This window comes from Pristiophorus japonicus, chromosome 14 (genome assembly GCF_044704955.1).
Source record: "Pristiophorus japonicus isolate sPriJap1 chromosome 14, sPriJap1.hap1, whole genome shotgun sequence".
NCBI classification, from domain to species: domain Eukaryota; kingdom Metazoa; phylum Chordata; class Chondrichthyes; family Pristiophoridae; genus Pristiophorus; species Pristiophorus japonicus.
In genome coordinates, this window is record NC_091990.1 from 163,755,714 (window position 1) to 163,770,330 (window position 14,617).

At 47.6% G+C, this 14,617-nt stretch overlaps 1 protein-coding gene across 3 annotated transcripts in view; it reads left to right on the forward strand.

Moving 5' to 3' along the window:
* Positions 1-1,102: 1,102 nt before the first annotated feature.
* sigirr (single immunoglobulin and toll-interleukin 1 receptor (TIR) domain) overlaps positions 1,103-14,617 on the forward strand; it is a 60,624-nt gene continuing 47,109 nt past the window's right edge. For 2 of the 3 annotated variants that reach the window (XM_070899768.1, XM_070899767.1), the window contains exons 1-3: positions 1,103-1,734; positions 7,816-8,139; positions 13,418-13,625. In XM_070899768.1, coding sequence (XP_070755869.1) covers positions 1,614-1,734; positions 7,816-8,139; positions 13,418-13,625 — 653 coding nt within the window. In that variant the 5' untranslated portion in view covers positions 1,103-1,613. The remainder of the gene's footprint in view (positions 1,735-7,815; positions 8,140-13,417; positions 13,626-14,617) is intronic. The other variant, XM_070899769.1, reaches the window with a different exon arrangement.

A 14,617-nucleotide genomic window follows, 5' to 3' on the forward strand; every position in this document is an offset into this window, starting at 1 on the left:
ATCGCCCTGATGCCCCAGGCGGTCATTGCGGGCGAACGGGTCAGGCAGGAGCTCAAATTCGCGGCGGTGTGGCAACCAGGAGCATTACACACCAGCACAACTCTTCTGGGCTGCTCCGTGCCGCCACAAACCCCGACCCGAGGATCACTGCGGGGCGCTGGAGGCTGACCGCCGCCATTGCCGCCGCTCCAGGGCGAAAAACGGAGCGCAGAAGACCAGAAAATCCAGCGTTATATGTTTATAAAGATTTTGGTTCACTTTTATGTTATCTGCTAATCTTTTCTCATACTCTCTCTTTGCCCTTCTTGTATCCTTTTTCAATTTCCTCCTGCACTCTGTATTCTGTCTGGTTTTCTGCAGGATTCTGTACCTGACATTTTTCATAAACCTCCTTTTGCCATTTTATTTCAACCTCTACGTGAATACACCATATTGCCTCCTTGTAGGAATATGTTTGGTTTGTATCCAAAGTATCTCTGCCTTGAGAGCCTGTCATTGCTCATTCACTGTCTTACTGGCCAACCTTTGCTCCAGTCCACCTGGGCTAAATCCCTTCTCAGGTCACTGGAATTGGTTCTCTTCCTGTTGGGTATTTTCACCGTGAATTTCTATTTGTTCCTTCCCATAAGTACTTCAAACCTAATTATACTATGATCACTATTACCCAGAGTCCGAATCACTCCATTTGCCCTGCTTCATTCCGCAGAACTAAATCCAGCGCTACTTCATTCATCTTTGGGCTAGAAACATACTGGTTAGGGAAGTTCTGTACAGACTTTAGGAATTCTTCACCCTCCTTGCCCTTTACTCTGCTTCTTTCCCCAGTCTATATTAGGGTCCCAGTGCCCTCCCCATTGTTCCTGTAGCTCCACCCCATTGCCCCTCACCGCAGTGCCCCTTCCCCTCTCCCATTGCCCCTCCCTGCAGTGCCCCTCCCCCCAGTGCCACTTTCCCTTGCCCCACTGCCCCTCCCACTCCTCCCAGTGCCCCTCCCTCCAGTGTCCCCTTGCCCTTTCCCTCCCCCCAGTGCCCCTCCTCCCATACCCCTCCCCCAGCCCGGGTTGGGTGGGGCGGCGGTGGGTGCTGGGGGTTGGAGTGTTGGCTGTGGCTGCCTGCCTCGGTGAGGGTGGAGGCAGCCACAGCCAGGACTACAATCCCAGGGTGCGGAGCGTGGGCCGCAGGCACCTGCCGCAGTCGGGTACAGGAGGCTGCGGGAATGACTTGCTGACAGAGGGCTTGAGATAATGTGACCGGCATTAAACCAGCTGGCATTGGGAACATTGTAATAAATGCAGAAAGGATTAGCCACAAGTTAACCCTGGGATGTGCGGCAGGCATTCACACACTTGGATTATTAATACCTGGATACGGTGCTGTTGGGTTTGAACTGTGTGCCGTGATGTGTCTGGACGATGTATCCACCTGAGTTTAAAGCGGAGACTGAGCTGGATTGAAGGAGCACTTTGAACTGTACCCCACTCTCTGACACCTGCACAGCAGCCTGTAATACCTGGCGTGGACCAGGACCCCGGATATCGCAGTCAATGTAGCTCCATTTCCTGGTACACCTGCACCGAAACCTGTCGTCCGCCCTGTGCCACATATTGTGAGGAATGTGGGCGAGCAGGCACTTTGCCTGGGCCGGAGGGTCAGTTCTGACACTCTGTGTGCTGGTTAGCAGAGCCGCAAATGCTGAAGGAAACGGCCTGAAGACAAGGAGCACCTTAAAGCCAGGTGAGCTCGGGTCGATCGGTTATAACGCGGCCCTCCATGTCGTATCCGTGTCTGACTGTCATGTTAGTGTCGTGTGCCTCATGTATATATCTCCAGGTGAATGCAAACACAGGAAACCATGTGTAAGAAAATAAAAGCAAATGTTGGAAATATTAAACTGAAGTAGAAAGTGTGCACAGCAGGTCCATTTGAATCTCAAAAATAACTTGCATTAATCCGTCTTTCGGATGCGACGTTAAACCGAGTCCCGTCTGCTCTCAGGTGGATGTAAAAGATCCCATGGCTACTATTGCGAAGCAAAGCAGGGGGAGTTATCCCCGGTGTCTTGGCCAATATTTATCCCTCAATCAACATAACAGAAACAGATTCTCTAGTCATTGTCACAGTGCTGTCAGTGCGAGCTTGCTGTGTGTACACTACAACACTCCTGGCTGTAAAGCGCTTTGGGTCTTGAAAGGTGCTATATAAATGCAAGTCTGTCTTTTTTTTCGTAGAAAATCATCCCACGGCACTTCGCAGAGGTGTAATCAGGAAACTATGAATGACAAGCCAAAGAAATGTTAGCAGGGATGATCAAAAGCTTGGTCAAAGAGTTAGGTTTTAAGACTGGTCTAAAAGGAGGCGAGAGACACAAGTTAATAAATACCTGAATTGGCTCAATTACCTACTCTTCCGGCTCACGTCCGAATGTTTCCCCGTCCAGTTAAAGGGAGAATCTCAGTTCTTAGCCTGTGAGCACAGCTCAGAGTACGATAAAGATAAGTCTTGATGGGAGGGGGCTGGTGCAGTTTAGCAGGCACTTTTGATTTGTGAACGTATATTCTAAATGCGGATTACTGTAGGCCATTTCAAAAAGCGTTTAGGAGCTGTCAAATAATGTTTAGACTTTCGCCAAATTGGCCACCTTCTTTGTGGAGGGCTTATGCAACTAGCCGTTTCTGGTGCCTAGAGCAAACCTTCCTGTGCAGCTGGGCAGAGACAATGTTTGATGTACTGTGCCCTCAATTTCCTCCTCGCACTGAAATCCAGCATCTGAAAGCACTGTTTGTGTGTCACTGATTACACATATCACAATGATGCTAGATTTTACCTTATTACCCGATCAACATGCAGGCCTGCTGCAAGTGGCTATGGCAACAGGTTAGGGCTGGAAGCAAGGTTCTTGATTGCTCTCTCTCACTAAGTGCTGCTGGAAGTGTGTGCTCAGATGATGGGATTGGACGTGGTGGTTGTGCCCTCAATGGGTGAATATCCTGACAATACTCATTGCCTAGGCTCACACACGATGAATGGCTACACAGATGAAGTACTGGAGGGCTGCTGGTGTCTGAGGAACCACACTCCAGCAAGACTCTGCTCCTTCAAAAGTGCAGAGCAGAGAAGAAAATTGGAAAACTGAAAGCAAAGGTTTAAGACCTGGGATAGAAGATACATAGGTCTGTCCTCTCGAAGCAGTACCTGCAATGACCATGTTGGAATCATCTGTTTTTGATTGATCCTATTAAACTTAACATGAAACAAGCTTATCACAGAATCAAAAGCGAAATATTGCAGATACTGGAAAACTGAAATATAAACAGAAAGTGCTCAGCAGATCATGCAGCATTTGTGGAGAGGGAGACAGAATTAACATTTCAGGTTGGTGACCCTTCATCAGAATTTCAACATTAACTGTTTCTGTCTCCACAGCTGCTGCCTGGCCTGCTAAGTGTTTCCAGCATTTTCTGTTTTTATTACAGAATCAGTCTGATTGCAAATGTTAATGTGGTTGTTGTTCTCTTATCCAGTTATAAGCACACCTAGTCTGAGTGAATTATATCTGAAAGTATGATAAAGTAATATGCTAGTCGAGGGGCGGGCAGTGCTGATGCTGGGCAGCTTATATTTTTGTTGTGAGTGTAACCCCATTTAGGGCATTCTGTAGTTTCTGTAATTTTATTTTATTTAGATGTTCAGAATCGCTCGCAATAATATATCATAGGGTTGTCCTCAAATTGTTTATGGCCCGGTTTGGGGTTCTGTGCAAGTAGTCTGTTCTGCTGGCCCAGGGGAGATTTCCTGATGGGAAGCCCATCCTGCTGGGCAAGGATGCAGCTGTTCAGGAGCTTGCAGATAGTGGCTGGTTCTTGGAACTGTGGGAGCAGTGTCACATGCTCTCAATTCTCAGCCTACCCTCAGGCAATTCCATATTGGCCAATGCCGCATCTACCCCCATCTGTCATCTCTGGGAATCTATCTATTTTAGATTCAGAGTCTGCGTGGCATGTCATATGAGCAGTGAGCGAGGAGCTGTGTCATGTGAGGGTGACTCAGATACTGGCAGATGGAGCAGTATTTACACAACACCTGCTACTCGGTTATATTTATGCTTTCTGGCTCCAGGTAATGGAAAGGTACAAAGTGGCTGTGTACAGAACGGCAGGTCTGACCGGCTCCGATGTTAACCCTTTCACCAATAAGCTGGATGTGTGTTTTGATTTTTCTCCCTTCTCCCCAGAAGTCACTGACGGCGATATGATGGACATTTGCTTTCAGCATGGTAGAAGGACCTACGCGGAACAGTTTGCACCTGTAGACCACCACAATGTTCCGGAGTTCCACGGCCTGTGATGTGTAGTAGCCTGCTCGTCACTAACAACTTAATCCAGGGCCTCGTGTCAGGCTTAGACTAAAGAATATGCCAGCCGTGAGGCTGTTTCATCTTCCAGAGTGCTTTTTGAGAGATCCAGTGTAGGTTTGAAATACGAAGATACAAACTTCATCCCCTTAAGCATCCTAACTCTCCCATAAGTTCTGTTTTATATCTGTACATGCTTGGGAATTGGGAGCCATTCCAAATTGTGGTCATGGCAAATCATGTGGAAGATTGTGAAGGACAGAGCTATGCTAGCAGGATGGGTGGCAAATACTGTTTCACGTACATCTTGGAAGTAAGAATAAAGAAAGCAACTTATGTTAGACGGTCAGTTTTAAATGGAGTGGAGTAGCAAAGAACCTTGGTGTGCAAATATACAGGTCAGTAAAAGTGTCAGCACAAGTAGATGGAATCCTTAGCTTTGTATCTAGAGGCATAAAAAAACAAGGCAGACCGTAGTTAGACTCTGGTTGGAGTATTGTGTACAGTTTTAAGCACCGTTATAGGAAGGATATAGAAGCAATGGAAAAGTGCAGCAGCGATTCATTCTGATTTGACAAGGAATAAGGGTTATAGCTATTGAGAGATTGGAGAAGTTGGGACTTTTCCAACTAAAGCTTAAGCCGTTATAGGATCGAGATCTTCATGATTATGAAGGTTACTGGTGAGGTAAATAATGCTAGAATGTTTCCCCTGGTCTGATCAGTGGATTGTAAAGCCTTAGCATAACCTCTACAGATTTATAGTCTCCCATTCTGGCTATATAACCCAGCAATATATCAACTTTTAAAATTATTTCCCCATAATGTTGCAAGTGACGTGTCCACTATTACTCCCATGTCCTTTTCTAAATCTCCGTGTTAATTCAGTTCAATTCATTGTATCCTTATGCCACCATTTTTTTGACCCAAGTGCTGTATTTTAAACATGTAAAACTTAAGTTATCATTGAACATCCTTGTGTTCTGCTCAGGAGTACAGCAGCCAATCAGCAATCAGATATGTGTCCCTTCACTCTGACACTGTGCAGTGCCACATTTTAGCACGTTTTCTATATATTTTCACTAAAGTGCCCCTTCCTAAACTGGCAGAGCAGTACCAGAGACATCTGATCTATAATACATGCAACATTTAAGTTAGGTGTCGATTATGTGACCAGGTTACTCATTAACTATTTTAAACAGTTAAGTTACCCATTATGTTTATACAGAAGGTGAAAGATTCAACCAACTCTTTAAATTTATCACCAAATTGTGTTTAAAGTCAGACACCAAAGGCAGTCACGCTTATTTATATTACAAAGCTATGATATCGGGGCATTTATTTCAACATTAGGAAGGATTTTTGCGTACAAAAGGGGCAAGCCCGTCAGGACTTGGTGCTCACCCAAACCCCTGGGGTAGGCAATGCATCCTCATGCCCTCCCTAACTCCTGGTAACACTAACTCCCGGGGGAGGAAAAAAAACTGTGGCCAACTGCAGGAAAACTTCTGGGAAAATTTTCTCTTGACTCCAGCAAAAAGGAAAGACTTGCATTTATATAGCACCTTTCACAACCTCAAGACATTGTAAAGCACTTTAGAGCCAATGAAGTACTTTTAAAATGTAGTTGCTGTTGTAATGTAGGATCATAGTTACTCATGATGACGCATCACAAGATGGGTGATCCCGTAAAGGGTTCCAACGTGCTGTATTATCGGCATAAGAATCCTGCACACCTTTAGGGGTGCCTGTCCCCGTCCTCTTTTTCCTCCCCCCCTCTTTCCCCCCCCCCCCCCCAGCCGAGTACACCAGTGTTCTCCCCGAGGAACTTTTTTAAAGCTTTTCATGTTTTAATACATTAACAAAAACATTTTGTGGATTTTCCAGCAGACTGAGTACAGTCCAAAGCAGAAGTGTCTCTGGTATAAGTAAAATTATAACATTATCTCAACGCGTTTATAGATTGGGGCTTCATTTAAATTACTTATCAAAAAATATATATTCTTATGGTGGCGATGTTGGAGAGTGAAGGCTCTCAGTTTTCCTGCAGGTTCAGGTAGAGATGTTGGAGTTCTTGCATGGTGGCAAAGGAAGGAATTGTTTTGCCAAATACATTGAGAGTAGGAATGACTTGGGCTGGCTATGTGTCGAGCCGGGTGTCGGGCAGATGACTGGCATGTGTAGTTAGCTGCACTTAGCTATTTGGCTGTGATGTGGTTCAAGTCATTGAACTACAGTACGCAGACAACGCTTGCGTCTGCGCATACTCGGAGGCCGAACTCTAAACCATCGTCAACACCTTCACCGAGGTGTATGAGAGCATGGGCCTTACGCTAAACATCTGTAAGACAAAGGTCCTCTACCAACCTGCCCCCACTCCACACAGCACTGCCCCCCCCCCCCACCCGATTATCAAAATCCACGACGAGGCCTTGGACAACGTGGGCCATTTTCCGTATCATGGGAGTCTACTGTCAGCAAGAGCAGACATTGACAATGGGATCCAACACCGCCTTCGGTCACCTGAGGAAGAGAGTGTTTGAAGACCAGGACCTCAAATCCGACGCCAACCTTATGACAGGATAGATGCACCAACATCAGCGTTCTCGCTCAGGCCAACATCCCCAGCATTGAAGCATTGATCACTCGATCAGCTCCGTTGGGCGGACCACGTCGTCCGCATGCCCAACACGAGACTCCCAAAGCAAGTGCTCTACGTGGAGCTTCGACATGGCAAGCGAGCCCCAAGTGGGCAGAGGAAATGCTTCAAGGACACCCTCAAAGCCTCTTTGATAAAGTGCAATATCCCCACCGAAACCTGGGAGTCCCTGGCCCACGACTGCCCAAAATGGAGGAAGAGCATCCGGGAGGGCGCTGTGCACCTCGAGTCCTATCGCCGAGAGCATGCAGAAAATAAGCGCAGGCAGCGGAAGGAGCGTGCGGCAAACCAGTCCCACCCACCCTTTCCTTCAACCACTGTCTGCCCCACCTGTGACAGAGACTGTAATTCCCATATTGGACTCCTCAGTTACCTGAGAACTCACTTTTTTTTTTAAAGAGTGGAAGCAAGTCTTCCTCGACTCCGAGAGACTGCCTATGATGATGGGTTCGAGTGGTTTGTGGTAAGTGGATGGTGTGGAGCTCTGGCACTGGATGGTTGTTGTATAGATCTTGCGTGAGTAGAGCTGAACAGCTGGCATGCCTGGTGTTGCCTGGCTATCCAGTGGCTTTGGCAGGGCATGGAGCAATGTAGCTAGGGCACAGGTGTAGCTGGCTGAATTGTCTGAAGCTGTAGCAGAAGAAAAGCTGAGCTGCTGATAACAGTTTAATCAGGCAGAGCTGGTCTGGCGTTTTATGACTTTGTTCAAATTTGGTTATGGTTGAGTCATGTGTCAGGTAAATGTGATACTATTTGTAAAACCTGAGCCGCTGACATTGCTTTCCTTTTTAAAAATATATTGACAGATCTCTCGTGTGTTGATGCTGACCGCTTCTATGACTATTACCTGTGGACAGAGCAACAACTGAGTCATCACTTGTTCTGTCCTCTAGATGAGGAGTTGCTGCAGCAGATACGTTCTGCCGCAGTGTTCGCTGTCGAGTGGACCAAGGACTGTCTTCCTTTGAGTATTAACCAAAGTTCTCACATTATTAGCACCACCTACCCAAATGGGACTGCATTTCTCACATTCCATGCCCTGCACCCAATTGATGCTGGCAATTACACCTGCACGGTTAGCTTGAATGACCAGAGGCATCAATCCTTCACCATGAGGCTGCGATTGGAAGGTGAGGATATAGCATCTCAAAATGTTTAAATGGTTTATAAAACTCCTGTGTTCCATGAAGGATCAATTAACTTTTGAGTTTGGCAAAGCCTGATATGGGAGAGCATCAGTTTGAAGGGGTGGTTTGAAGTGGTGGTGCAGGAGAGCATGGGCTAGATTTTCAACAGGTTTGCACCCGGGTTTTCACCTGGGAGAATTGCATAAACTACTTTTTTTTTGCTGCTAAAAGAGTCGCACAACATTTTGGCAGTGGTTTTAGCGCCTCCCGATGTTTTCACTGTTTGGATGACACCAATCGGCGTGGAGGGTGTTATCTGAGTGCATCAGCCTGCAGGGCAGTATAGGGGAGCATCAGTTTGCAGGGGCGGTGTAGGGAGCATCAGTTTGCAGGGGCGGTATAGGGGAGCATCAGTTTGCAGGGACGGTGTAGGGGGGCATCAGTCTGCAGGGGCAGTATAGGGGGCATCAGTCTGCAGGGGCAGTATATGGAGCATCAGTCTGCAGGGGCAGTATATGGAGCATCAGTCTGCAGGGGCAGTATAGGGGAGCATCAGTTTGAAGGGGCAGTATAGGGGAGCATCAGTCTGCAGGGGCAGTATAGGGGAGCATCAGTCTGCAGGGGGCAGTATAGGGGAGCATCAGTTTGAAGGGGCAGTATAGGGGAGCATCAGTCTCCTGGGGCAGTATAGGGGAGCATCAGTTTGAAGGGGCAGTATAGGGGAGCATCAGTTTGAAGGGGCAGTATAGGGAAACATCAGTCTGCAGGGGGCAGTATAGGGGAGCATCAGTTTGAAGGGGCAGTATAGGGGGCATCAGTTTGAAGGGGCAGTATAGGGGAGCATCAGTTTGAAGGGGCAGTATAGGGGAGCATCAGTTTGAAGGGGCAGTATAGGGGAGCATCAGTTTGAAGGGGCAGTATAGGGGAGCATCAGTCTGCAGGGGCAGTATAGGGGAGCATCAGTCTGCAGGGGCAGTATAGGGGAGCATCAGTTTGAAGGGGCAGTATAGGGGAGCATCAGTTTGAAGGGGCAGTATAGGGGAGCATCAGTCTGCAGGGGGCAGTATAGGGGAGCATCAGTCTGCAGGGGGCAGTATAGGGGAGCATCAGTCTGCAGGGGGCAGTATAGGGGAGCATCAGTTTGAAGGGGCAGTATAGGGGAGCATCAGTCTGCAGGGGGCAGTATAGGGGAGCATCAGTCTGCAGGGGGCAGTATAGGGGAGCATCAGTCTGCAGGGGGCAGTATAGGGGAGCATCAGTCTGCAGGGGGCAGTATAGGGGAGCATCAGTTTGAAGGGGCAGTATAGGGGAGCATCAGTCTCCTGGGGCAGTATAGGGGAGCATCAGTTTGAAGGGGCAGTATAGGGGAGCATCAGTTTGAAGGGGCAGTATAGGGAAACATCAGTCTGCAGGGGGCGGTATAGGGGAGCATCAGTTTGAAGGGGCAGTATAGGGGGCATCAGTTTGAAGGGGCAGTATAGGGGAGCATCAGTTTGAAGGGGCAGTATAGGGGAGCATCAGTCTGCAGGGGGTAGTATAGGGGAGCATCAGTCTGCAGAGGGCAGTATAGGGGGGCATCAGTCTGCAGGGGGCAGTATAGGGGGGCATCAGTTTGAAGGGGCAGTATAGGGGAGCATCAGTTTGAAGGGGCAGTATAGGGGAGCATCAGTTTGAAGGGGGCAGTATAGGGGAGCATCAGTTTGAAGGGGGCAGTATAGGGGAGCATCAGATTGAAGGGGCAGTATAGGATTGCATCAGTTTGAAGGGGCAGTATAGGGGAGCATCAGTTTGAAGGGGCAGTATAGGGGAGCATCAGTTTGAAGGGGCAGTATAGGGGAGCATCAGTCTGCAGGGGTCAGTATAGGGGGGCATCAGTTTGAAGGGTCAGTATAGGGGAGCATCAGTCTGCAGGGGTCAGTATAGGGGAGCATCAGTCTGCAGGGGTCAGTATAGGGGGGCATCAGTTTGAAGGGGCAGTATAGGGGAGCATCAGTCTGCAGGGGTCAGTATAGGGGAGCATCAGTCTCCTGGGGCAGTATAGGGGAGCATCAGTTTGAAGGGGCAGTATAGGGGAGCATCAGTTTGAAGGGGCAGTATAGGGGAGCATCAGTCTGCAGGGGGCAGTATAGGGGAGCATCAGTTTGCAGGGGCAGTATAGGGGAGCATCAGTCTCCTGGGGCAGTATAGGGGGGCATCAGTTTGCAGGGGCAGTATAGGGGAGCATCAGTCTGCAGGGGCAGTATAGGGGGGCATCAGTTTGCAGGGGCAGTATAAGGGGGCAATATAGGGGGCAGTATAGGGGGGCATCAGTTTGCAGGGGCAGTATAGGGGAGCATCAGTCTCCTGGGGCAGTATAGGGGGGCATCAGTTTGCAGGGGCAGTATAGGGGAGCATCAGTCTGCAGGGGCAGTATAGGGGGGCATCAGTTTGCAGGGGCAGTATAAGGGGGCAATATAGGGGGGCAGTATAGGGGGGCATCAGTTTGCAGGGGCAGTATAGGGGGGCAGTATAGGGGAGCATCAGTCTGCAGGGGCAGTATCGGGGAGCATCAGTTTGCAGGGCTGAAGAGTACTCTGTATTTTCCTTAATTGAGGTGTTTTGAGAAATCGTTCTGTACAGAAACAGAAGTTGTTGCAATTTGTGTTATTTTTCTCTAAGAAAATTTTTTTAAAGTCGGATTCTTCTTCAATTGCACTAGATACTGAAATCTCTGCCCATGCTTTGCTTATATCTGAGATGGTATATTGCATGTATGTGTGTGAATAGGACAGTTGATGAAATGGCAGTCAGCATCAGGAAAATGGTGTGTGACGAGAGTGTCACTGAAACAAGGGCCAGACACACCAAAAGGGACACGGACATTTAGTAAATATGTACAGTGATACAAGGCTTGAATAGGGCTGCATTTAGATTCCCATGTAGAGAGTCTGAGTACGTACATTAGATTCAGGTTCTATTGTGGATAGTACAGAGTGTATCGTGATTTCTTTGCTCCAGCCGGAGAATTGTTTCGCTTCATGGAATTATTCAGTTAAGAGAATCAAAGGAACCTGAGGCAAAGTGATTCCCTTATGCACAAGTTTCAGTTGGTTAACTGGTCACAGCACCTCTGGCAAGGTTTGTTGGTAACAAACACTGTACTGCCAATGGATTGTTAGATTGAGGTCGAGCCATGCTGATGGGGTGCAATGTAAAGATGTTCCTTTCCTGGGATGTGGATGCTCAGCAACTAACTGCATGGGCTGTGTGGGTGTCGCAGACACATTCCAGCTCACCTGTGGTCACGTCTCCTTTCCAAGTAGCACACACATCCCGCTGATGTGTTAAAAACCACGTGAATAGTACGGCTAAAAGTCTAGATACAAGAGCAGTTGCACTAAAAATGGTGTCTCTATGTGTGAGGAAATATTAGCCAGAGTTCCTGCTCCTGATCGAATCCAGTGATTGCAACTGGAACGTGCAGATGTCCTACAAGGACAGGATTGAACTTGGCAGTGCTGTCCTCCCCATGGTGAATGACACTGGCTCCAATGTGAAGTATATCCAGTTGGATGAGGTATTGGAGGGTGTCCAGTACCTGCAAAATGACCCCTCTGCAAAGGTCAATGATTTGGGGGAAGAAAAAAGGCCCCATGAGGAGTTGAACTCTGCCCTTGCCACAGTGGGCATGTGGCCAGTACTATGGGGAGTGAGTCCATGCCAAGCCTTGTTGGCCTTACACAAGGCTAATCACTTACCTGTTCATGTGACCTTGAGCCTTGGGCCGATGGGATAGCCAACGTAGGCACTTTACAGCCTTCTGGACTCAACATCGAGTTCAACAATTTCAGAGTGAAACCTCTGGCCATCTTTGGCTCTCCCACTCTTTCCCCACCACCCCCCCCCCCCCAAGAGCCTGTTTTTTCTCCTTGTCTCCAATGGCAGATGATCAGTACTCCACTATTCACACCCTATTCAGACTAACCTTTTTCTAACTTCTGTCATTACCATTTCAATTCGGCCCATCATCCCTTTTGTCTCTCTAATCTCTCCTTCCACCCTATTACAGACCTTCCCTTTTGTTCTTTCTTCCCCTCCCCCTTTCAGTGCTTGTTAAAATCTGTTCTTTCCGAACACTCTCCAGTTCTGACGAAGGGTCATTGATCTGAAACGTTAACTCTGCTTCCTCTCCACAGATGCAGCCTGACCCGCTGAGATTTCCAGCATTTTCTGTTTTTATTCCAGATTCCAGCATCCGCAGTATTTTGCTTTTGTGTTAGCCTATTTATTGGTCCCTTTAGGGAGGGTGATGCTGCTGTGTTTACATGCACATGGTGTCTATATTACTGCACCTTTATCAGAGACACTGCAATCCACCTCACAGTTCCTGATCGGGTTCTGTGCACTGTTAAACATTAACTCTAATGTAACATCCACACTGGTTCTGGACATGTTATGTTAAACAGTCACTGATTACATCTGTGAGATTACTCGTGCTTTCACCCTTCCTTTCCTGTTGTCCACGCCCTGACTGTTTAACCATTAGACCATTAGAATACTGCATTCACCTTGAATTATCAGGTTACCGTTTCTTGCCGCTTCTCACACTTGCCTAAAGAGCTTGTTTATCTGCTTACCTTGTGCTGGTGGTCCACAGCAGTTCCGGTGATATTAAAAGCATAATAATGGATAGTGTGGAGATGTGGCCTTGTGATATTTTTATCAATGAGCAGGGAAATTAGTTGAAAATTTCTATCATTCTGCAGAATCAGTAACCTTTAATATTTTACCTCTTTCTCCCCACCGCCTGATTCTTGTGATTCACATTTCCACACTTCATTTTTCAACAAGCTATTTGACATTGGAAGGCATCGTACCCAAGCCTGATCCTGCCCTCCCCCAACCTCCACACAAGCACTCTCCAGCAGGATCACTGGTCAGCACCTGCTGGATATGAGCACGGGCAAATGGGGGGAAAGTTAAATAAATCAGAACCTATTCAGTGTGGAGAAATGTCTATTTTTGATTCTTTCTGCAGCAATGCCAGCAGCACAGTTTTTTTTGTTTGTAAAATCTGTCTGATTGTTCCTCACTTTAGGTCTCATCAGACTGCATCTCGTGACTGATGTGACAGACCATTGGGCATCTCCTGGCTGGGCTGCATCCTGGCAGCCGGAAGGGCCTTGTTCTTTCCCTACAGAAGGGATCTCCTAGATCCCCACTCTCTTGTGGAAGGGCCTTCTGAATCCCTACAATGTAGTAGTTTGTTGGTTAAATGATCTGTGTCTGTTTGTTTGTTTAGACAGGAGCTGTGACCTTCCCCCTAAGTTCCTGTCTCCTCCTGGAAATCAGACTTACCATCTTCCCATTGGGTCCTGGCTTGTGTTGAACTGCACAGTGAAGTTACTCTACGATCAGAAATTCAACTGGTGTGACCCAAGCATCCAGTGGAGTAAGGATGGACATGTGATCACCAACAGCAGTAAATTCACCCGCACCGAGGAGACCAGGTAATGTGCATCAATTTATAATCCCCATATTCTACTGGAGGGGATGGGGACAGGTAGCATGTCACTGTTGCTTGGTCTTCTATCCATCCATACTAACTGACCACCTCAAAAATACTTGGTGAGGTTCAGACTCTGCTGTTACTTTATCTTCCTAACAACCCCCACATCACTACCTCCGCGCCACCCCCACCCCATCAAATAGGTTGCCAACAAATAGTCAAGATTCGCATTTGAAAAATGTGTTACATGAGTGAGGTACAAGAGGCGACCAGCACCGGTGAGCTGTACTCTGGGATCAGCACCTGGGAGGGGGGAGGGGGGCGGGGGGGGGGAATTGATTGGGGATCACGGAATCATAGAAAAACAACTGTTCACCACTGCTTTCCGTCTCTTAGCCGTTGCCCCTTTAATTCCATGGGCTTCAATTTTCCAAACATGTCTTATTATGTGGTACTTTATCAAACACGTTTTGAAAGTCCATCTACATAACATCAACCACGTTACCTTCATCAACCCTCTCTGTTACTTCATCAAAGAATTCGATCAAGTCAGTCAAACACTATTTTCCTTTAACAAATCAGTGCTGGTTGTCATTTATTAACCCATATATTTCTAATTGATGAGACATGTCACATGTCTATATGTTTTGGTGGCTATGCAGGTGTAGTTCTAAGTGGGCTATTTGCATTGAAGTTCGGAAGTTTAGTCTGGTCACTGACGTAGGTTGTTGAGTAATTTAGAATTTGTTGGTCAGTTTCAAGCGCTCATCCTCGCGGGCAGTTGCCTGGTTTCCCCGCACCTTTCCCGTGTCAAACCTTGCACGCACTTAAGGCTGGGACGTCTAGAAGTTCTGTATTAATGCCATTGTGGGTCAGTGAACTGATATACCAGAGACATCAGTGAGATGTAGACCGAGCTGCAGGCTAAGTTAGCGGCCCTCGGGGCTGATCTTTGTGAGGGGTTACCACGAGGTAGGTTATGAAGTAAGATTG